The 22,824-nt window shown below is 44.1% G+C and overlaps 2 protein-coding genes across 3 annotated transcripts; both read right to left on the bottom strand.

The window, feature by feature from the left end:
* Positions 1 to 5,731: 5,731 nt before the first annotated feature.
* Positions 5,732 to 16,199, bottom strand: BMI1 (BMI1 proto-oncogene, polycomb ring finger). 2 transcript variants are annotated; one of them, XM_072651692.1, is made up of 10 exons: positions 15,574 to 16,199; positions 10,510 to 10,643; positions 10,040 to 10,136; positions 9,335 to 9,390; positions 9,191 to 9,241; positions 8,858 to 8,966; positions 8,720 to 8,765; positions 8,179 to 8,277; positions 7,695 to 7,775; positions 5,732 to 7,608 (listed from the first exon to the last, which is right to left on the bottom strand). In XM_072651692.1, exons 2-10 carry the CDS (start codon positions 10,619 to 10,621, stop codon positions 7,279 to 7,281), a joined length of 981 nt encoding a protein of 326 aa, XP_072507793.1. In that variant the 5' UTR covers positions 10,622 to 10,643; positions 15,574 to 16,199; the 3' UTR covers positions 5,732 to 7,278. The 2 variants fall into 2 exon arrangements, with proteins under 2 accessions (XP_072507793.1, XP_072507794.1); XM_072651693.1 differs by lacking the exon at positions 15,574 to 16,199 and adding an exon at positions 11,130 to 11,240.
* A 1,178-nt stretch (positions 16,200 to 17,377) lies between these two features.
* Positions 17,378 to 21,336, bottom strand: COMMD3 (COMM domain containing 3). Its single transcript, XM_072651694.1, has 8 exons — positions 21,099 to 21,336; positions 19,645 to 19,756; positions 19,486 to 19,549; positions 19,357 to 19,391; positions 18,956 to 19,016; positions 18,815 to 18,871; positions 18,666 to 18,725; positions 17,378 to 17,758 (listed from the first exon to the last, which is right to left on the bottom strand). The coding sequence occupies exons 1-8, from the start codon at positions 21,235 to 21,237 to the stop codon at positions 17,699 to 17,701; spliced, it is 588 nt and encodes a 195-aa protein (XP_072507795.1). The 5' UTR covers positions 21,238 to 21,336; the 3' UTR covers positions 17,378 to 17,698.
* Positions 21,337 to 22,824: the final 1,488 nt, after the last annotated feature.

Here is a 22,824-nt window from a genome sequence, read left to right as displayed (position 1 = left end):
ACCAATTAGGTCCTGTTTGATTCGTTAGTTTCTCTATCAGAACTATTGAGTCCAGAGGTGAAATCCTGCTGCAGACCCTGGAGTCTCTAGGTAGGCAAGGGTGGGCGGGGCTGGAAGGAAAAGGAGCATCTCTCGGTGGCTGCGTATTAATTATGGTGAACCGGGGTTTGCAGAAGAGAGAAGTTAAAGGAAAATCTGATTTTTTTTAAAAACAGCATTAAAAAAATAGACAACAGTGCGTCGGTGTATGAGATGTGACATTGAGCTGCGTGATAATGAACAGCCCAACTATCAGCCACCAAATGGCGGCTTCTGTAGCCTGCGCCATGGAAAAAGAAGTGTGCAGCCTTTGAGCATTTGCAGACTCTAGGCCGCTTTCCCTCTCCCTTTGTCCTCTGTCTCCTTCCAGTCTTTCTGCTCGCGATTTCAAGGTAGGTGTGAGGTTGATGACTTGCTGCTCTTGGGAACCTGGTCATCCCAAGCGTCCTACAATCTAATCTGGTCGTCTAGTCTGAACGTGAACTTGACGACGTTAATTTTGAAGATGTCTCTCCCTCCCTCGACCTCTCTATATCTCCACCCGTCCCCAATTCCGTCTGTATATCCGGACATAGGAAAATCCAGAGCTTCTAGTACTTGCTGTGAAGTGGAATTCCTACCCGAGGTAAATAGAAGATTAAAAGGAAAATTTGGGAGATTGAGACTTGAGATATATAGTATCTTCCTATTCGAAGTGCCAATTTGCATTTGCCCAGGATATAAATCCAGCATTTGTCTTCCCCAGATTTAAAATTCCAACTGTTTAAATATACCCTTCCCCACTCCCTTCGCACCTTTCTCACACCTATCATAACCTCGGGAATCCGTCTTCTGAGTGCCTCTCATTCCCCTCCTAAGGAGCCAGTTTCCAGGCAAGTAGTCTCAGCTAAATGAAACATGCCCTCGGGCAGACTGCTTCTCCTACTACCCCCATCACCGTCCCACAAAAGGACCAGGAAGGCAGTTAACATTTAAAAAAATAAACAACTATTCCACATTTACACCGCCAACAAGCAAAAAAGAAAAAAGAAGGAAAGAAACTAAACTCCAAATGCCCAACTATCGAGGCAACAAAAAAAAAAAATTAGCAAAAAGGTTATGAGAGATCAGGACTGGAGATAGTTATTGGAGGGGATGGGAATTGGGAAGATATGAGAATTGGGAAGGGAGAGGATGAAATATAACAATGGTCCAGCTTGATCATCTACACCTCTACACTGCTCCAGAAAAAATCGTCAGACTCTCAGTTCTTAACTAGGAAAAGCCTGCTTTTGCGGGAAAAAGGCAAGATGTTTTTTTCTGACGAGCTCCGACATGATGTACTGGGGCGGTGGGACAGTGGCACCACTGGTGCCAGTCCAAACCTCCTTTCCCTCAAGATTTTGCAGTCTTATTTCCATAACAAGACCTTCCTTCTCCTTCCGTCCCCGCCCAGCCCGGACCTCCTGCAAACCCACGCTGCCCTTTGGGGGTTAGGAAGAAGGAGGTCCGCCAGCCCCACTGGGCTCCCCGAGCGGGGCTCTTTCTTTTCTGTGCATCTCGGCGAGCAGATCTTCGCGTGGAAACCCAGAAGACTGCAGCAGCACGGAACAAGGGGAAGGGGTGTGGAGGGGCGCTCTTCTGGGCGCTCTTCTTGAGCTCCCCTTCGACGTCGCGAGCGCTCCCAGGCCGGGCGGAGGGAAGCGCTTTGCCGAAGCCCTCCACCTTGGAGAACCTCGTGCCCCGCGTCTCGGGCTGGTCCCAGCGCCGGCTTTTTCCGGAGGACTTCGCTTTCCCACCTTCCAGCAGCAGATGCAGCCTTGTAGATTCCCTTTCAAATTTGGCGGGACCCGAATCGGAAGTTCCGAAGGCTACCAGGGAGTAGAGCAGCGCACGCGCAAAATGGCCTCTGCTGCTGCCTCCTCCTGCACGTCTGTGCAGGCTCAGCCCCCAGCCTTGAACGCTGGGCAGCGAGAGCCCCGCGAAGCCCAAGCGGAAACCCAAGGCGGCCGCCAGCGCGGCCCTAGCGAACCTCCATCTGCGCTCCTGCGGACGATCTCTAGTTTGAAAAGGAAAGGCAGAAGGACAAGGGCAAAGGGGGGCTGCTTTCGCCCCAAGGGTCCTCGCTAGGCAAGGAGCCCTCGGCCAGAAGGCAGACGCTGTCCACTTTCCAGATTTCTTCTGCCCACGAGCACCCCCTGCCTCGCTCCCTCCCTCCACTCTTCCCCGGCTCCGCGGCCCCCACCCCCCAGGAGATGGGAACGTTTCCACCGCACCCGGGGCTCTTTTCTTTCCCCAGGCTCTCGACACTCCGACCCTGGCTTCCTTCTCGTGCACGTAGCGAATTAATTCCCCCCAGTCCACACTGCTTAAATCCTCCTCTGCCCCCCAAGGGACGGACTGAGGTGTTTTCCAACTTTTGAAAACAGTTGGATATCTGAAGTACACTGCCGGGCACGCTCCTTTGGAAATGTCAAGTACAGAAAGAAATCCTGGTTTCAATGTGCGTTTGGTTCCCTAAGCACCATAAGGCTCCATCCCAGCAAGTATTTCCTATCTCTCCGCGGCTCTTCACCAGCTAGGGGGTCAAGGCTTCCTTGGTCGGACCATTGCCCAACTTTACAAGGAAGAATGGTATAGAAGAATCGTTTTCCCTGCCAGAGTACAGAGTTTGGATTGTCTTCGAAATCACTTTTTATCAAAAGACTGGATCTTGATAGTCAATAGGATCAAGGAGACACTTGAGGCTTGGGCTTTCATTACTGATAGATTCTTCTCTGGAACAGAGGGTGAAGCAGTTGGAAGAGCACAAGAAAAAGGGGAAGGGACTATGGGAGTGCTGGGGGGCGGAGGGGGGAGCAATTCTCCAATTGTATTTCGACCTCTTCATAAAACTTCCAGAGTACTTCTTTGCCACCCATTCAGAGGTTGTTGGGTTTTCTTGACTTCCAGCGACTGAGGAGGACCCGAGGAAGGGAGAAAATGACAGGGAAGTCGCTCACATGGATACTCTTGAAAATGCACACTAAAGAAAGGAAATTTGGTACAAGTAAAATAAAAGGAAATCCGTTTCAAGAACCAAAAGTAGAAGAAAAAACGTTAAAATATTAGCAACGGAAACAGGAAACACTCAATGAGTGAACCTTTTCTGAGAATTTCATCGTCAAAACTAGGCGATGTTATTAAGTTATTGCGTGGAGCACGAGTCATTGTCTACTTAAAATGTTCCTTTTCATCTTCCCAGGATGTCATTCAACATGAGAAAATGGAGATAACTTACATTCTTTGTAAAGAATCCCATCTTTCTGACTATCCAAGAATTGTACTGGGATCTATAGTGGTAAAATTCGGAATTGCAAAAGTTTATTTTGTCAGAGGAATTCAAATAAGTTTTATAACTGGTAAGGATTGTAGAGATCATTTGGTCCAAGCTGCTAAGGTGAGAAACCAAGGCAGAGAGAGGTTTAAAACTCTTGTTAAAGGTGACACAAGTAGTTAGTGGGAAAATCTGGACTAGAATATTTAAAGGTTCAAGTTTCTTAGTACAGGTGTGCTTTCCACTTTACCTTGTTTCATCTTCCATGTGATTTTTTTTTTTTGAGAGCGAATAGTGAAATGCTGGAAAATCTCGATCCTAAGAAAATGAGCTGTTTTGTGAAATTTCAAAGTCCTTGACAGGAAAATTATCTTTTAATAGCATTTTTCACCCAAAACAACCCTTGGCAACCAAAACTACGGAGCAATGCAGTTTTGTTCCTTGTAATTAATGAGCCAAAGTAAACTCCCCACCTCTCATTTCAGATTCAGGGGAAGGAAAAAGATGTAATATTGGATTGTTCATTCTTTAAATGTATGAAGAGAAAATCTGCCCTCTAATGAAGTCCAATATTTTTTTTCTTCTTAAAATTTCAATAAAACAAAGGTTGGCTACCATATTGAGATACATTCTAAAAATAAAAACATTCTCTCAAATAGTTATGGTAATCCAATTTAAAGATCAAACTTTTTTCAGATCCCCAGGATGCCAGGGGCAACTTCCATGGACACTTTCATACAGAAAAGGTTCAAAGACATCAAAAATGACTTTTCCTAGCCTGTACCAAAAAAATGGGAAACATTGATGTGTATTGAAAGTTGTAGCTGATTTACCAAAATTCCAGGCACTGGGAAAGAATGTTCAAGACATCATTGAAACTAGGTTTCCTTCTTGTTCTTTTTTTTTGTTGTTTTTGTAAATCTAGCCTCTTACTTTCTCAAGCACCCACATGGACCCAAACACTAGATTGGCAGGTCTGATAAATCAATGGGTTTTTTCTCCCTACACAGTTCACTTTATGTAGTAGGATAGTCAATATTTTTAAAAATACTTGTAAAGTGCTATGCCAATGTATAACTGATTAGATGTCTCATTGTTTATAAAATAACTCATTTCTTTCATTCAATCCTTTTCTATGAGGTAAACATAAATAGGCTCCTTCTACCCAATAATTTAATCGACATTTTGCTTTATGGTATGGAATTGCTAGAATATTTTCAGAAGAAAAACTCTCAAGCCTTCCAGCTAACCTTTCAGGGATCTTCTATTTTGTCTGCAAAGATCACCATGTGAAATTAGCATCATCTTTGATGTGGATCTCCATGGGGCTTTTTTGTTTTGTTTTGAGCTAGTTTATCAAAAGTTTTACATCACAATAGTCATAACCAGAATCCCGTGGTTCTAGGGGAGGGCAAGTCATAGGGATATTATCCTCATTTTATTAAGTAACTGAGAATATGGAAAGTTTAACTGAAATTGCCCTTTGAAATTTCAGCAAATTTCATGATTCAGGGGTAACTAAGCATGGATTTTGGAGAGGGAGGAATAGAAGATTTCTCTCCATCATTCTTGTTATTCACATAGATGGGGTAAATATTAATATTAGTAAAGTTAGATTTTATATTTCTAAACTGACTTCCAAACAAAAAATGCTGAAGAGAATTACCAAACCTATCTTAATTAGTACATTAATGTGTAAATTGAAGTTTAGGGTTCCAATCTGTCTTTTATATTAATTCAGATTCATATACACCAAATGAAGTTGTGTCAAGACAGTAATTAACTGGCACTATTTAGATTCTTGAAAAAAATATATATTTTTTGTTTCTTTAACAATATCAATACCCGAAACATAAAAATCACTGAAACCTACATTTATCATCTCTTTTTTTTAGTTGTTATAGTTAACATACAAAGTTTGGAGAGCAAAGGGAGACAAGAAAAAAAACTGCTCCTATCAGAACTGGATAAAAATGTTAATTTAACTCAAGAATTACGTGTGGAATAGACACATACATTCTATGGATTAGGTTAAAAAAATTGCTTTTTAAAAAATCATTGCTTGTAAGTTCCACTTTTCAAGAGACAAAGTCACTCTATTTTGTTTTTGAATCACTTCTCATCCATTGCAAAGTTTCCAGAAAAGGAACCAGTTCGTTATTTTTATGTATTGTGTTATTAAATGAAGTACTTTGTTAGTTTCTCAATGAATAATCTGTTTATTGGCTTCTTTTTGCCAATCAGTTATAAATGAAAGACATTTCTATTTCTACAACCAGAAATGTAATCATTATCAGTCATATTATAAAGTTAGGTGAAAATAAAATCTATATAGTTAGTGACTTCCTGGAAGTTCTTTAGTCACTGAAACTTTAAAGAAGGCAGCAAAAATAACTATTTATATGCAAAAGTAATGATTTAATGACTATAAGCAAGACAAAGCAATAGAATTGTGCTTCTTTTGCAGACTGGAGACAATGAAATGTTTAGCTACAATTTTCCCATACAAACATGAAACAATATCCATATAGAATAAACACCCTCACAAATGTGTAACTGATGGGTGATGAACACACACAAAGTTCGACCAAAGCAAAGCACAAACTGAAAACAATTGGGGCAGTTCATACTTTAAATTTAACATGCTCTTTCTACTTAAAATTAATACCTTCAGGAGCTTAAAAGTCACTCCTATGTACAGATATTTAAAGAGAAGGCATTTGTCTTTGTTTGGAAGTGACGTACCTGTTAAATTTGAAATTACTACTGTACCATATATTAAAATGAATTTAGGTATAATGCCTTCATCCAGCAATTGGTCAATTCCTTAACATTTCTACTATGTGTTTATATCTATACTGATTCAATGTGCTTCTTTAAAAACACGATAATTCCATCACACCCAATGATAAAATTGAAATAAAATGAACAAATTATTTTCATATTCCTTGGTTATTGAGTTCTTTTTCCTTCACTGCAATAGTTTGAAAAGTAAAAATTGATATTATTGGAAAAACAAACATCATAATAGTTTGCCAATTGCTTTCAAAGTAGCTGAATTTGGAATTTGATATCCACACTAAAAATGTTCTCTGCTGATAAGCAAGGCTCAAACATAGGATATCTGCAAGGGTCGAACCAGTTTGGAAAATTTAACAATCATATTTGAGTGCATGAAACACAATATTTTCTTTATAGTATTTATAAATATATCATACAATACTGTTTCCTGTTATGTCATATACCAATATGGCATTGTACAACAAGCATAATGCCATCTGATTCTTACAAAAGCGAATCATTTAAACAAGTCAGTAAAATAAACGGTAGTACCCGCTTTAGGCATACAGATTGTAAAACTGAAGTTTACTTTCCTTTGATCGGTTCTGCAAAGCAATGGAGAAGTAGAAATGAAACATAAGAATCCAAATGGCTAATATGTAAGAAATTGTTATTCACAGTGACATGGCTACATAGAATGCAACATTCTATGCATATTCTTTCCGTTTTGTTGATTTTCAAGATGAAAAGCACTTGTTTTCTACAGATTCACAAAACAGCATAACAAGAACAATTGAAGAAAATGTGATGTAGGCGTTAGTGGAGATTAACAAACTATGTCCCAATCCTTACATCCAATGCAGAAGATTCCCAAGTCCCCACAACAGGCTGTAAAAAACCATTTCACAACTTTCCTAGCACAGAGAAAAAAAATCTTGCCTGCCTCCTCAGAAATCAATTCTTTACAGGAACAATCTTTCATTGCAATTAACGTCCATATGAATGTCACATCTAGTCCATCTTTTATAGCCAAATTCGATGTCACTACAAAAGAAAGCAAATTGGACGATAGTCACATGTATTAGCATCTATAAAGCTGTAATGGCATGAAGATATCTATATAAATCAGGGTTTCATTTTTTTTTTTTGGACAGTCCGAGGGGTCAGCCAGACGAAGTTGCCGAAGAGCCATTTACTGATGTTTTCCGAGGTCTGTTAGCAAAAGAAGATTGGTGGTTACTGCTAGGACTGCTGCTGGTTCCGTTCATAGTACTGGAGATATGTGGAAACTGAGGATGAGGAGACTGAACTGGGGTACTGGGACTAGGCAAACATGAAGAGGTGGAGGGAATACCTCCTGCTGGGCTGTTGGCCTTATCACTCCCAGAGTCACTTTCCAGTTCTCCACTATTATTTAAGCCATCTCTCCGGTGGCTGATCTTCATTCTTTTACAAGTAGGGCGAACTCTGTATTTCAAAGGAAGAGGTCCATTCTACAAAGTAAACAGATTAAGTTAGCCATAAATCTTTTAAATATTATTGCCAACCACAGTCTCTTATTATTTGATTAGATATTTACCCTTCTCCAAGTGTAAATGTAGGCAATATCCATTAGTGTATAATAATCCTTTAAAGGCTCCTCTTCATACATTACATCAATCTGAGACAGAAATTATTCAGTTAATACTATAATAAATAATAACAAAATGAAAATATATTTTTCTTCACACAAGAAAAATTCTCAAACTAATATTAGTACTTCAAAGAACATTTATTCTGAAAATGAACCATGAATTTTTTTTCTAACTTTATATCATGGGAAAATATTTCTTTTTAAAAGGAGAATAAGGTTTTTTCATGAGGATTTCATGCTAGTCACAAATTTAGGAGGAGCATCTTTGATTTTGTATTATAAAGTACCTCAATAATCAAAAATTTAAAGCACTATGAATGTTTAGCTGTTTCTACTCTTGGTTCAGAATTCAAGCTAAAAAAAAAAGGCACCAACAGACTTTAAGTTAACAGAAGATGAAGCACACAAAGGTTGTAAAGAAAATCAGTACCTGGAAAGTATTAGGTATGTCCATTTTACTTCTGAGAAACTTTCTTAGATGCATCACTGTCATTGCTGCTGGGCAGCGTAAATATCTTTTATCATTCACCTGAGAGTATATGTAGGAAAGTTACTTTTTTCATTTCCAGGACTATAACCTTTTAAAAATGTTTAATTTGGAGCATGTAGACAGAAAAAGGTAGCAACAAATAATATTATGCAATTCAAATTTTTAATAATTTCTTGATAGGTAACCTTGTATGAAATACTGCAGTATTTAGAATGTCAGTGAAACTCAAATTATAATTATTTGATCATGCATGTATCAAACGAGTTACAGAATTCTGTAAATCCATAAACTATCTCTAAAATAGATTATAAATCTTAATTATCAACCTCAAGTAATTAATTGCAATTAGTAATAATTTTCTATTTGATATTACATGCTACTGAAAATATCCAAAGATAAAATAATCAGACTCTCTCATATGAAGTCTAAGAAAAGTCACAATTTTTCTTCTGCACAAGTTTTTATATAACATAGATTATACCTCCTCCTTAGATTTCTCTTTGTCCTTGTTTATTTTCCGATCCAATCTAAGGAAAGGAAATTAGATAAGGATAATTAAAATAATATAGCTAATAAGAAACAAACTAGCAAAAACAGATTTCCCACCAGTGGAACTTACCTGTTCTGGTCAAAAAATTCAATGGATAAGCTTATTATCTCATCATCGGTGATAATTCTCTTATCTTCATCTGCAACTTCTCCCCTGTCTTCATTAGAGCCATTGGCAGCTAGATGGAAATTGTTATTTATTTAATAAAAAGGTTATACACAAAAAACAAAAGAGTGGAAATTGTCATATAGTTTCAATTTGGGGTGGGTTTTGTTTTGCTTTGCTTTTTCTTCTAAGTCTTTAGCATGTAGTAGGTGAAGGTAAAAATACTGGAAATAGGTTGTTGCTTTTTAAAAATCACATAATTCAATTATTTTTAAGGTAAAAGTTAGAAGAACTTGCCATCAGCAGAAGGATGAGCAGCATAAAAATCCCTTCTTCTTTTCATCTCATCTGAAAAAAATGTAAATATTATTTTTTATCTGGCATAATACTTAAAAATTGCAAGACAGTCTATTGAATTCATCTCTACATTTTGTTACTCACTTTTGAAAAGGCCTGGAACTAATTTGTATACAATATCTTGAAGAGTTTTATCTGACCTGAAAAAATAAAATAGAAAAAAACCCCACAAATTAAACATAGTAATAGGTGTAAACTATGATTTTCTTCTCCCTTCCTTTGATTCATAGTTTTTACTGCATTGTGACATTGTTTAGAACAAGACAAATATATGAAAAAGATTAACTCTCAAAACAAAATGTATAAGACAATACATAATAGATGAACAGATAACAGAACTCTAAAACTAGCACAATACTTTTTACTTTAAAATACGACAAAATATTTCCTATTTGTAAATGACCTCTAGTTTCTTTTGCATTTTGCATACACAAAAAAATAGACTCTTTAAAATTTACTAATAATTCCCTGAATGAACAAGCAGAGTACAGAGGAAATGTGGAACCAACTACATTTTTATAATTTAATATTGTTTTTCAAAGTTACATTCATGCTGTAAAAAAAAAATGCAACATGTCAAAATTCAGTGTTAAAAAGATATTATGAAAAGTCAAAATCTTTTTAATATTATACTTTAAAAACTGAATATTTCTGTCTTAATTCTAACACTATCAAATAGCATTAATGACATTTTACCCATCATTGAAGAGAAAGTTTTCTATCAAGAGAGAAAGGTCTTAATTAATGGATCATGAATTGCCACAAAGCACACTTATAAGGAATTCATACCTTATATTCAGGAGTGGCCTGGTTTTGTGAACTTGGACATCGCAGATAGGACAATACTTGCTGGTCTCCAGGTAACGTACAATACATGTTTTACAGACTAGAAGTAGAAAGAAATAAGATTTTGGGGGGGGTTAGTTTTAGAAGTTTGAGAGTGAAATAGTGAAACTAGAGGTAAACTACAGCACAGGTATAGGTTAAAATAAACTTAAATGCCAAACTTAATAATATTTAAATGACCTGAATTAGCATCAATTAACATTTACAGAAGATTTGCATATTGCATGCTTATCTTAATGTAGTAAGAAAGCGCTCCTAATCCTCCATCTAGATGCCCCCAAAGATACCAGATCCTGTTTCCCCAAACTTTGAAAGGATTATTCTCTCGTTTATGTCTAACAGTCAGTTGGGGGTGTCAGAAGGGAAATACAGAGAGCACAAGGAACCACAACAGGCTGAATCCGGGTACTTACAGGAATGTAGACATTCTATTATAGTGGTGGCATCAATGAAGTATCCTCCACAAAGCACACACATCAAATGAGGGTTTAGCTCAGTGATTTTGATTCTGGTTGTTCGATGCATTTTTGCTTAATAAGAAGAGGTCCTGCAAAATACAACAGTGACTGTAACTCACAGTGGGGTTTTCTCCAAAATCCTGACACTATGGAAATGCTGCACACACAGACACACAGACACACAACGTCAACGTCAGAAGTAATGAAATCCGAAAACACAGCATCAGGTGAACTGTAATAACGGTCCAAAGAAGGACTGCTCCTCAGTCCGGGTCCATTCCCCCACAGGGATCAATCCACACCCCACTCAAGTTTCCTCCAGCCTTCCGAGGTCATTCCGGGAGGCTGCAGAGACGGCATGGGGCGGCGGAAGGCCGCTCACAGACCCGCAAGGGCCCCCGCACTCGTTTCTCAACTACACGGTTTTGTTCCAACCCTTCCGGCCAAACGCGGGAAAGATATTCCCTGATGGATGATAGGTACTTCGGCCGAGTGGCAGGTCCCCGAGTCTACGCTCTGCCCCCGGGGATGGGAGGCTGGAGGCCGGCGGCCGCAGGACGGCCGGCCCGGCTCACCTCCTCCACTCCTCCAAGGTGGTGGATGTCGTCAGACCGAGGAGCCCCAACTTGCACATTTCTGTGCAACACAAAAGGGAAAACAAATCCGGCTCTCTCCGCATCGCTGGCATTTCCGGAGCCCAGTCGCCTCCCTCGCGGCTCCAGGCGCACCTCGAGCCGAGCTCCTGGGCCGGGGCCCGAGTTCGGGCGGGCCGGGAGCGGAGCCTTCCCCAAGTCCTCCTTCGCTCCCGGAGCAGACACGGGGGGTAGGGGATGTGGAAGAGGCGGATCCCGGCGCCTCTGTCTCTGTCTCGCTCCGGATTCGGAACTAGCCTCTATCGGGGTTTCCATAGCAACTTACACTTACACTTGGCATCCGGCCACCGCTGCAACACACAGCCCAAGCCCCAGAGAAGAGCCGGGTGTGCGGGGAAGCCCGGGCTGGGCTGCGGGGGGAGGGGAGCTAGCCGCGAAGCCCGGGGGGAGGGGCTCCAACGGGAGTTGGGAGGGGGTGCGGGGCGCGGAGCCTGGTGCGGGCGGGGGAGGAAGGTTCCGAGTCGGGGCTGGGAGGCAGTGCCGGGTTTGGGGCGCGGGGTGGAAGCTAACGAGGGCTTCTGTGGAGCTTCGGGGACCGTGTGAGCGAGCGGCAGAGCTTGGGCAAGGGAAAAGCGAGCCATTGCCACTCCCGGCCATTTCGGACACTCTCGGGGGCCTCTTTCCACGTCGACTCGATGCAAGAAGCTTGTTTCTGATCTAGACTCTCTCAGTCTCTCCTGTGAGCAAGTCGCCAGGGCAAAATTTTCACGAAGGGATTTTTTTTCCCCCAAGAATTGCCAACTGTGCACTTAGCCCCAAACCTTCTGAGCTCAAATTGCAGAGATGTTTATTGAGCTGAATCTCTTTAAAGCTCCCTCCTCTAAAATTAAATTCTCCTGCAGATTTGGATGAACGGTAAAAAAGTTGGGAAAGACTGGAAACTGAAATCGGCTTGGGGGAGGGAGGGGGTGGAGGTGGGAAATCCGCTTGATTATTTGAACAAACCGAGTATGAAAGCAAGAGAAACGACTTTAAACAGTAGGATTGTGACAATATGCAAAGGACCATGTGACCAGCCCATTCCCAACGTTAAATCAACACCTTGTCAACACGGGGTAGCGACAGGAGTGAAAAACAAATGTCATTTTCTCAGCCTGCAGTTCACAGCAAGCTCTATAAGATGAAATGGCATTACCAACAGATACATTATAGAGAAATCTCAAGGAAGGACTGCTAGGTACGAAACACCAACTGGCAATCCAGGAAATCAAACTGCTGCATGTCCTCCAAAAATGCCTTTCTTACCCCCACTCCCCTTTTTATTTCAGACCTCAACCGGAGCACACAGGCTCAGTTGTCCTGACACATATTCTGAAAAGTTGCCTTGACTAGAAACGTGTGAATTTGTGAAATCCACGACATGATGTAACAGTTATTCTAATTTTCTTCAAATTTGGATACATAATAGAGAAACATAATACAACACACCTCGATGTCTAATGTCTTTGACTACTGGCCAACCTACCAAGAAAGAGCTAAAAAGGCTTTTGTTGAAGTGATCACAACTCCAATGATGACAAATAAGAAAGCTTCATTTACTATACTACACAACTACCTTTCCGAGATATATAAAAGGAAACTTAACATACTGAACACACTGAATCATACATGCAAGTTACAACTCAAAGAATTAGGTGGTAAAGCAAGGTATACATTTCACTGTATCTTGAGTACAAAGATCGCCTCAGTGACCTCCAAAACGAAATTTCCTTTATCCATCTGGCATGTTCTTCTCCAGAAAGTTAAAGTCCAGAAGGCTGCATTTCACCTTGTAAAAGTATATCACAATGATTCTTTCATCAATCATTAAATTTATGAAGTGATTCTAATGCGAAAAGCTGGCTACAGTTCTCGGATATCTTATGGACAACTAACTCCTCTCAAATCTCAAATATTCATAAACTGAACAATCAAATAGCTACAGAGGGACATCTCTGCTGATTGGCTTAAGAAGTAACCCAAGTGTAAGTTCTAGACCCAAATCTTTGGAAAAACCCTAAATCAGGCTTTAAATTCATACAGTCTCCCTCTATATACCAAGAGATTGGCCTCAAATCAGCTAATAGTTGTCACACTGCTAAACATTACATTGTTAGTTATCTCAGCTCCTTTTCCTACTCTCCCTTTTGAAAGTGCAGGAAAACCGATGAAGACCTTGAGTATGGTCCTTTTATAACTTAAACACGATTTTAGGAATAGCTTCTCTGTCCTAGAGAAGTTGATAACATTCGAATAACTCAGTTCCAACACAGAAACTGTCAATTAAGCAAGAAAAAGTGCACCACAATTACAATGGTAAAAATACACAATGGTAAAAACTTGCCATTATAACACACTCAGCCAGGGCTGTCAGTTTTGTTAGAGGCCTGACACCAGTTATGTCAAAATGAAGGAAAACAGAAGCAAGTTCTTATGTTAACAATCAGCTTGGCTATTTGCAATCTAAGAAATGCAAATGAACTCCATCCCAGGAGTTTGTAGCTCTATATATGTATGGGGAAAGTAGGGGTTAACTGAAGTCTTAGGACAGTTTTGCCAATTTGTTTGCTTAACAGACAACCAAGAAGTTGAATGAAATAATTGGTCTACCACGTACAGCTGAAAACGTAATGAAAATGTAAATTCCATTCAACAATGGAATGTTTTATTCAGCTTTAAGTACACTTTTAATAAGTGTAGTTTGACCCAGCACAATCATACTGCAGTAAAGATAGAAGAGAAAAATGAAGTCAAATATATAGAAGTTGATAATTATGGTCATAAAATTAAGTGCTTGGCCAATGTAATCAGTCACCATCCGAAAGAAACTCAACTGTTAAGGCACTGTTATGGCATGACCTAGAATAGGTGAAATATTGGGATACTTTAAGTAATTCAAACTCCAATCTACCGTGGTAGAGAAAGAGTACAATGTCATACCTTTGCAGGACTTCTTTGGTCCTAAGGGTCCTCTCTATAAAATATAGACTCAACCACTCCTGAAATCCTATGGAACATCTGTTCACACTTGGATGTGTATAAATATCCTTGGAGTTTTCCAGACTTTGTGGAGTTAGGTGCTTAGTTTCCAAGTATTGAGCCAGAACCATTAAACTCACTAAAATTCTCGATGACTCTTAGAATTATCAGGGTCTCTTAACTGGTTTTCTTCCCATTATTCATCATAAATTGCTGGGAAAAGCATCTATCTCAGTATTAGGTTGTCAAGGCCAAATGATAACTTACACATATGCCATCAACTTTATAGTACCCCTCTCCTGTACAACCCTATGACCTATACAAGAATCAAGTAAACACTGTAATACTTCCAAGCCTTTAGCAAGACAAAGTTCTCAGTGTACCCCCACACTGGACTTCAGAAAGAAAAAGTAGCTATGGTGGTGGGGGGAGCGCGAGAAGAGGGGGGGAAAGAAAACCTCACACATGCTAACATCCAGTCACCATCTTCGCTCCAAAATAGCTCCCAATCTGAAACTCTCCATTTCTCGGTGATCACAATCCAGCTGATTTTAAAAGAGAACTGCTTTTAAAACTGACCCCCAGGTAGTATCACTGTAAAAACTTTCCCATTTTAAGCACAAATGCAAGAGACATTGGAAACAACTGGGAACCGCCATCTTAACAAGCCATCCAATTTCATACAAGTGTTTGTCCAACTTAAGTTAATAACATTTTTGTCTGAACTCTTTCCAGCGTAACACCCACCTTGGCGGGATCGCTGCCCCCCACATACTTCATCCCTATAATATGGGGACGTTCTGTGGACGTTTAAACACCTCAAAATACATTTGTTTGGGAGAGGAGGGAAACCACTTGACCCAGGCAGCTCCCGATTTCAGGAACCGGTCCCCGTTTAATCAAAATCTGTCTCTCAACAAAGGGCGCTGCGTCCAGGGGAGCTGCAAAGGCTGGAAATAGAAATATTCTTCTCGGGGGCCATGTGCATCGGGAGGTTTTCGAGGGGAGCTCCGGGGAGGAAGGAACTAAAATGTGAGGATGTTCGTGCGTCTCTGAACTGAAGTAGGTGGAGGCGACCGAGGCAGAGAGCCTGGCGCTGGCGGTGGCGGTGGGCTGGGAGCCTGTGTCTCGGGCGGTGGGTGCCGTGCGTGTGTGTGCGTGGTGTGTGTGGGGCTCGGTGTGCGTGTGTGTCTGTGTGGTCGAAGCCCAGGCTGTCAGAGCTTTCTCCATACGGAGCTGGGGAAGGGAGAGGGAGAGGGAGCGAGGGAGCGAGAGGGAGCGAGAGCGAGCGAGAGAGAAGGGGGGGCACCTCGGCTCCCCTTCCAGGCACCCAAAGCGGCCCCAAAGCCCAGAGCAGCCCCCTCCGCCACCCGCCCACGGTCCACTAGGCGCCTCCCTGGATACATACCCGGAAAAAGGATCCGGCGAGGGGCGATCGGGGCGGCCGAAAAAGACAATGAAAGTTAAAAGTCGTTCAGCAGAAAATGAATGTGAGCCAAGCGGCCATCTTGAAGCGAGCTGCAGACGCTGCTGTCAATGGGCAAGGAGCGGAGGAGAGAGGAGCTGCTGCCGCCGCCGCCGCCGCCGCTGCTCGCTCAGCTCATGCTAGTTCCCAAACCCCCCGATCCTCCTCCTCCTGCTCCCTCCTCCTCCCTCCTCCTCCTCCTCCTCCGGCTGCTCCTCCTGCTCCTGCTCGGCTCCGGCTCCTCTCCGAGGGGGGAGCGGGGGAGGGAGGGAGGGATGGGAGTGGGGACGATTAGATTATTCTGCGGGGTGGGGAGGTGTTTCCAATCCCGATCGGGGCGCCCGCTCCGACATCCCCATTGTCTCTCCCCTTCTCTCCCTTTATTATGATGATTATTATTTCATAGTGGTTGGGGAGGGAGGTGTGCAGCGAGGAGCGGGCGGGCGGGCTGGGGGCGGTGAGTGTGTGTGTGTGTGAGTGCGTGTGTAGAGCCGAGCGGGCGTGGGGGGGCGGGAGGAGGAAGGATGAAGACTGGGGGGAGGGGGCAAGGGGAGGAGGGTGGAAAAAAATGCACCGTTGAAGGGAGAGTGGAAACTGACACCGGCCCCAAAATGGCTCAGAGTCCGCCCGCCCCCTCCCCCGCGGCCCCCTCCCCCTCGGGTCACGTGCTCCCCTCATTCCTTAAGGGCGGCCTGGGAATTAGTGTCGGTGTAGTCGGGGCCCCGCGGCTGCTGCCGCCGCCGCCGCCGCCGCCGCCGGCCTCCCCCCGCCTGCCCCCTCCCGCTCCTCTTCCCCTCCCCCTCTCCACCACCCCTCGGCCTCCTCCTCCTCCCCCTCCCTCCCTCGCACACTGCGCGGCGGCGGCGCTGGCTGGCTCTGGCTGCTGCTGCCGGGAGACATTTCTCCACGCTCGCCACCCGCTCCGGGTGCGCAGCCCGCTCGGGCCCCGCACACCGCCGCTCGCCGGCCCCTTCTCCCCCCTCCCCGAGGCCCTAAGAGCCCACAGACACTGTCTCCCGCCAAGGAAAGTGCCCGGTGCCCGCCACGCCTCCCGGGCGCTGGCTGAGGCCCGGCCCGGCCCGTGGGGGCCCAGCCGCCCCAAGGGCACCGCCTCTCCGGGATCAGCGGCCCGCACCCCGGAGGGGGCTGCGAGAGGAATGCGGGGGGGGCGTCCCTTGGTCCCCTGGCCCGCTGCGCACGCGCAGGATGGCCGTTCCCCTCAGGACCAGAGCTCCCTCGCGGGGGGCCCTCGCAGGGAGGGGGTCGGGGAGGGGGCGGGGTCCGAGGCGCGCGGTCAAATTTCCCGCTCTGAATCCGGTCCAGTGGAAGCCGAGGGGGGATGCCAATTCGTCCAATTCCCCCCCACACACACACACACCTCCCCATAACCTCCAGGGGCACCTCCGGCTGGGTCGGCTTTTGGCAGACATGGCCTTGGGGTGAAGGGTCCACCGGGGTCAGCCCCCACTCGAGGGCTGCTGGAGTGCTTTTTTCTCCCTGGGGGTCGAGACTGAGGAGAGGGATCCTGGATGTTGGGGGCACCCTTCTCGAGGTGCCCGAGTCCCCGAGTGCCCTCCATCGCTGGGGGGAGTGTAGAGCCGGACGCGGTCTCCGCCGAGGCGTCCATGCTCCCCCTTTTATTTAACATTGAACTCGGCAGCACGGGATTAATTAACGTCTGGGTCCTCCTAGCAAAGGGGGTGGGGGAGGCATCCTGAGCGAGAAGCAGCTAAACCCCAAATCCGCCTTGGGTTTGTGAAATGAGCATCTCAGTTTATTAGAGCGCACAACTTGGGGAAAGTAAGGACATAACGAGAGGGGCAGTGGAGATGAAGACGGGACAAACGCACAGAACGCTTACAAATGCAGACACGGCAGCACTGCCTTCACTTCTATTGTGATCATGTAAAAAAGTCAGGTTCATAAGTTCCACACGTTCAAAAGACGAATTTACACAGATTCTACTAAAAAGGGAGGGACTCGACTTGCAGAAGGGACGGACGGCTTGCCCGAAGGACGGGAGCGCTGGGCTTCCTCTTGACCCTAGCAGATTGGGAACGTCTTTCCATCACATTTGGGCTGCTCTTTCCAGGCTTTTAGCGGCATCTTTAAGCTTTCCCACTAAATCCTAAAATATGTATAGGATGTGATAGTTTTAGGATAGAAACATAAAGACTTCTATGATCAGAGATGGGAGGGGGGGAAAGGAGAGCCGGGAAAAGTCCGAAATTCATTGGACTCCTAATATTTAACAAATGACTACCAGTTAAATATTTTTACAGGCACCTTCATTTTCCCGTGAGTTAAGGTTCAAACAGGTTATCTGCTTTTGGAGTAAAATACAAGCTTTTAGTAAGAATCTTCTACGGTTAACTGAACGGTAGGACACATCAAGATGAGATCTCTGAAAGCTATTTTTTACAAATGGACATACATACCCCTTCTCCAAAGATAAAGATCTAATGAATGGTTACAGGAAGAGCAATTCAGTAGGAGAAATCTTTGAAAAACTGTCAGTTGCATCAAATTTTCAACCAAGGAACCTTATTTTCCCAAGTAGTAAGAGGAAAAAATAAGCTGTCATGACTGAATAGATCTACCAGGGAAATGTGTCCTTTGCATTTCCCAATCTTCCCTTGATTTTTAGGAAAACATTTTAGCTCCTTTTCCACTCAGTGTACAAAAGGTTCTAAATAAGTCCAAGAAGATGCAAAAGGATTTTTGGAAGTAATGCACTAGCGAATCCAACTTAATTTTGCTTTCTTTTGTCACCCAAATCTCAGTTGTAAATAGAAAGCAAAGGTGGGAAAAGGGGAGGAGAGTAAGCAACACAGAAACAACATTTTTATGGCAAAGTTAAAAAAAAAAAATTGGCAGTTTCCAGGTCTACAAGTAAAGGGAAGTCAATTTTTAAATCATACTTTTACAAGTTTTCCCACCTGTTCACCAAATTCATATTTGACTTTTTGATTGCTGAGGAATAGTTTGTTTTTTTTTTTAAATATCTAACACCTCAATAAGTTTAAATACCATACCTGTAATTGCTCCATAGTGCAATTAAAGCTAATGTCAGGGTGGGATCTAGAGTCCTCATTCTAGGGAAGGGAAAAAATGTCAATTAAAACAGAAGCTTTCAACTTCGCTGGTCTACATAAATGACAAAAACAATAAATATGAACAATACCTCAACATTTAAGGTCACCAAATATGATGGTCGATACAGTCTGTGAAGCTGATTGGTCTAAAACAACAAATATTTATCAGCCCTCACTTAAAATTAGGAAAACTTCCCACAAACCCTTTCCTAAAGTATGCCAAACATTACCTTAATCTGATATTCCAAACGCCAAGAAACATCAGTTATAAGGAGAGGACATCTGCCAATACTGCAAAGTACAATGATACGCCATATATAATATTTCCTGAAAAACCTGTCTTTCCTTTACACAAGGATGATATTCATCCATTGTCCCAATTTTAATATGTATGTTTCAAATTCTTAAACTTCACCATAGAGTTATAAAATTAAGGAAGAGGGCAACTTATGGCAAAAATGTTTAATGAACTTTATCTTAATAAACATTAATTTAAATTCAATTGTTTCATTTGCCCTGTAGCCCTTTTTCTTTAGGTCAGGATCTCCATTTTTGTCCTGTGTTTGTTTCAGAAACCATTCCCACCAGCAAGTAAAAAGTAACTCAGCTTGATATTATATTCAGTACCTACCTTCCCAGTAGGATTTCCAGAGAATTCTTGCTTTTCTATTAAAACAAAAAAATAAAACATGTCTTTGCAAACTTAACAAGAAGAGAAAATATTAACTGATAATGAAAATAAGTTGAATGTTACTATAACCTGATATTCAGTGCAAAAGAGTTCTATTCTTTCTCTGTCAAATTTACAGTCTTCTAGACATGTGCTGAAGAAAGAGAAATCAGAGTTTAGTTTTGAAATTTAAATGGATACAACCCACCTATTGAAAAAAAAAAAGATGTTAACTAAAATAAACTATACCTCAGAGTTGACTTGTCAGCTTTCTGTTTTCCTGCCTCCAGTATACAAATTGCAAGTGCTGCATGACTGTGTTTTAACACCAAAGGATCAATATGTTTCAGGTCTGGATGATCTAAAATAAATTAATTACTGATGATACATGTGAAATTTTTAATGGTATATTCTAAAAGAGGCACCACCATTTTGGCAGAAAAATAACCTTTTGTCATCAATAGGTTTATTTAAAATAATGCAACACAAATTCAGAAAAATAGGAGAAGACAAGGTCAACTGCAAAGTAGTAAAACAACTTTATGATTATTGCCATTGATATTTCCAATTAAATAAATCCTCGCTTTCTTTTGCTTTAATTTCCTTACTGAAGGACACAAACAAAAAGTTATGTAGAGAAAAGTTCATTTCTACAGCGGCCACTGGAAAAAGGAAAACATTAAGATGTGTTGAGTGATCAGAAAATGTATGAGAGGTTTTTCTCTTTAAAAAATTTAATACTGTACTTTAAGAATAATGTTGTTTTAAAAAAAGGAAAATAAAACTCCTAATTGAAAACATTTCCCCCAGAGCATTTAATACAAGTTGGGTTTTGGTGGCAGTGTATTTATAGACTTACAACTCAGAGATACATATCTATTCGATCAGCTTCAGCTTTTGTACTTAAAAAAAAACAAAACAGCTGATTAATTCCAAAGCTCCGGGAAACAGTACAAAGTAGACAGCCTTCCGTGTCCCCCTCCCCCAGCACCCTTGGCATTTATGCCATGACCTAAGATCACCTGCTTCACACCAGCCCCAAACAGCACAGGTCCTAGCCAGGGCTGTAGAAGGTTCACCTCCTGGTCCCTACTGCAGCAGAGAGGACCGGAGCTACGTGTTGTTCCCAGGCGCCGAGACCATGGGCAGCACTAAAACGAAACCGCGCAGGCGGGTCTGCAGAAGCCTGCAGGATGCATGCCCCGGGGCGGGTCAATCCCCCGCCCGCCCCGGCCCGCCCCGGCCCAGGGAGTCCGTGCTTAGGTCGCAGGCTCTCCCTCCCCGGTCTCCTCTGCGGACTCGTGCCGTGCCTAGATCCAGGGCTTCTTCAGCTCGGCTCCGGGGGCCACCGGATGGAGCCCAACTGTCAAAACAGCCCAGTTCGCCCACCGCTGAAAACCTGCTCTTTTAGGCCACAAACGAGCCCTGGACGCAGGAGGAACAAAGAGCCCGGGAGGGGACGCGGCGCCAGGCGCACAAGTCGTTGGTGGAGGGCAGGTGCCCACCGGGGTCAGCGCGGCGCAGACTCGGGGGCCCGGGCCGAAGGCAGCGCCCGGCCCCGGCGCCTCCGCCTCGGGCGCCCGCTGCCTGCCCGCCGCCTGCCCGCTGCCTGCCCGCCGCCTGCCCGCTGCCTGCCCGCCTAGCTCTCGCTCCTCGCCAGCCCCCAGGGGCCGGGCCGGGTGGCCCGGAGGCCAGCGGCTTACCTAGCACGGCCTCATCGGCCCGGGCTTCCAGCAGGCTCCGGAAGGCCGCCCGCAGGAGAAGCGCGAAGGCGGCGAGGTCGAAGCAGCCGGGATCGGCCAGCATCTGGCAGCCTCTCTGCACATACTCGGAGAGCTCCATTGTGAGCGCCGGGTGACCTTCGACACGCGCACCACGTGACACGCGCCGGCGGCTCAGCTGATCCCGCCCACGAGCCGCTCGAGCCGCGGCGGCGGCGGCCGGGAGGAGGCGGAGGCGGCCGCGCGGCCCCAGGGGCGGTAGGGGCGGCCGCCGCCGAGGCCGAGGCGGCCTCGGGAGCCGGGGCGGGGGCGCCCCGCGTGGACGGACGCCTCCCAAACCTTGACGAGGGCCATCCTCCCGCCGGCCCCGGCTCCTCCGCGGGCGCCGGCCCGGCCCGGGGGAGCCGCGGGCCGGGGGCTCGGCCCGGCGGCGATCCGGCGACAACAAAGCGGCGGACGGTTCCTGCGAGCACCCAGCGCCGTAGCCCTTGGCTCTGATACATTATTCATGACGGCCGCCGGGCCTCTCGGCGTCTTCCTCGGGGCTCCGGCGAAGCTGCGGTTCTGCCTGGTGCGCCGTCACCGACCCGGACGTTGTCCCCCGGAGGGTGCCGCCGAGGCCGGCCGCTGGCGGCTGTCAGCCCGCTGCCGGCCCCCCGGCTCTTCTCAGACTGACTCCTTAGAGCAAAGCCGCCGTTCCGGGTCAAGCCTTCTATTTTTGGCCCAGAACCCAGAAGCAGTGTTTTAAAAATAAGAATGTCCAGTAACCCGGCTTAGGCAGTTGAGTAGGAACTTAAATAAAGCCATCTCAGGTAACGTCAGGTCCTCGGGAAGAGGTGGGGTCTTCAGGCCGGGAGGAGTCCTGTTTGAGATGGACTTACCTGGCCACGTGCATCGGTTTTCATTTTCTATTAAATTTTTTAAAGTGAATTCAGCACTTCAAAAACCTGCGGTGTACCGTTGAACTTCAGTGACAGACTTGCAAATTTAATTAAATATATACCACACTGAAAGGATGATTCAGGTCTGATGAAAGTGGCCATTGACTGCCATACTGGGGAGGCTTGTAGGTCTTTGGGAAATCTCCATGGTCACCCCCACCCACCCCCCAGCATCATTGGTACCTTGACCCCAAATTTATTCTGCCTCACTACTCTCCTTTTCCTCCGTCTCATAACTCTCCCTTTGTCTGTAGCTCTCTGTCTCTGTGGCTCTTGTCTCTCAGTCTCTCTGGTTCTGTCTTTCTTTTTCTGGGTCTCTTTCTGGTTCTGTTTCTCTGTATCTATCTTCCGTCTTTCTGTTTGCCTGTCTCTTAGGTGTACAAATACAGTGAGGAAAGATGATGTGTAAGAGAGTACAATGTAGAGTTTCAGAGTGCCAAAGTCTGGTTCTTAAATATTAATTCATGATGAATCAGAAATATTTTGGAGGTAGACTATGTACATGTAAAATAATACTGAACTCAAGTTATTCATATTATAATATATATATTATATTTATATTAGAAACTTTGCTTCCCAACTGAAGTAGGACCTATCAGTACTGTTACTAGAATCTGAAGGGGGATTGAAGCATTTCTCAGTTTGTTGTCCTTTAAAAGGTTCATTTATCTATGCCCTAGATATTGTTATAGTTATAAAGAGGGAGAGATAAATCAAATGAATGAAGGTTTGTAGGCACGAAAGTCAAGAATGATAGCTTATCCGTT

The sequence above is a fragment of the Notamacropus eugenii genome, chromosome 3, assembly GCF_028372415.1.
Source record: "Notamacropus eugenii isolate mMacEug1 chromosome 3, mMacEug1.pri_v2, whole genome shotgun sequence".
NCBI classification, from domain to species: Eukaryota; Metazoa; Chordata; class Mammalia; order Diprotodontia; family Macropodidae; genus Notamacropus; species Notamacropus eugenii.
Note: the sequence above shows the minus strand (reverse complement) of the source record. Positions and strands in the feature narration are given on the sequence as shown.

Excerpts from the sequence above, each read along its gene's own strand:
- BMI1 (XM_072651692.1), bottom strand. The coding sequence starts at position 10,621 with ATGCATCGAACAACCAGAATCAAAATCACTGAGCTAAACCCTCATTTG. Across the intron at positions 9,391-10,039 it reads AGGCCACTCCTGAATATAAG|GTCAGATAAAACTCTTCAAG; the intron begins GTATGAATTCCT and ends TTATTTTTTCAG. Across the intron at positions 8,766-8,857 it reads GAATTTTTTGACCAGAACAG|ATTGGATCGGAAAATAAACA; the intron begins GTAAGTTCCACT and ends TCCTTTCCTTAG.
- COMMD3 (XM_072651694.1), bottom strand. The coding sequence starts at position 21,237 with ATGGAGCTCTCCGAGTATGTGCAGAGAGGCTGCCAGATGCTGGCCGAT. Across the intron at positions 19,757-21,098 it reads GGCCGATGAGGCCGTGCTAG|ATCATCCAGACCTGAAACAT; the intron begins GTAAGCCGCTGG and ends AATTTATTTTAG. Across the intron at positions 17,759-18,665 it reads GCACTATGGAGCAATTACAG|GATTTAGTGGGAAAGCTTAA; the intron begins GTATGGTATTTA and ends TACATATTTTAG.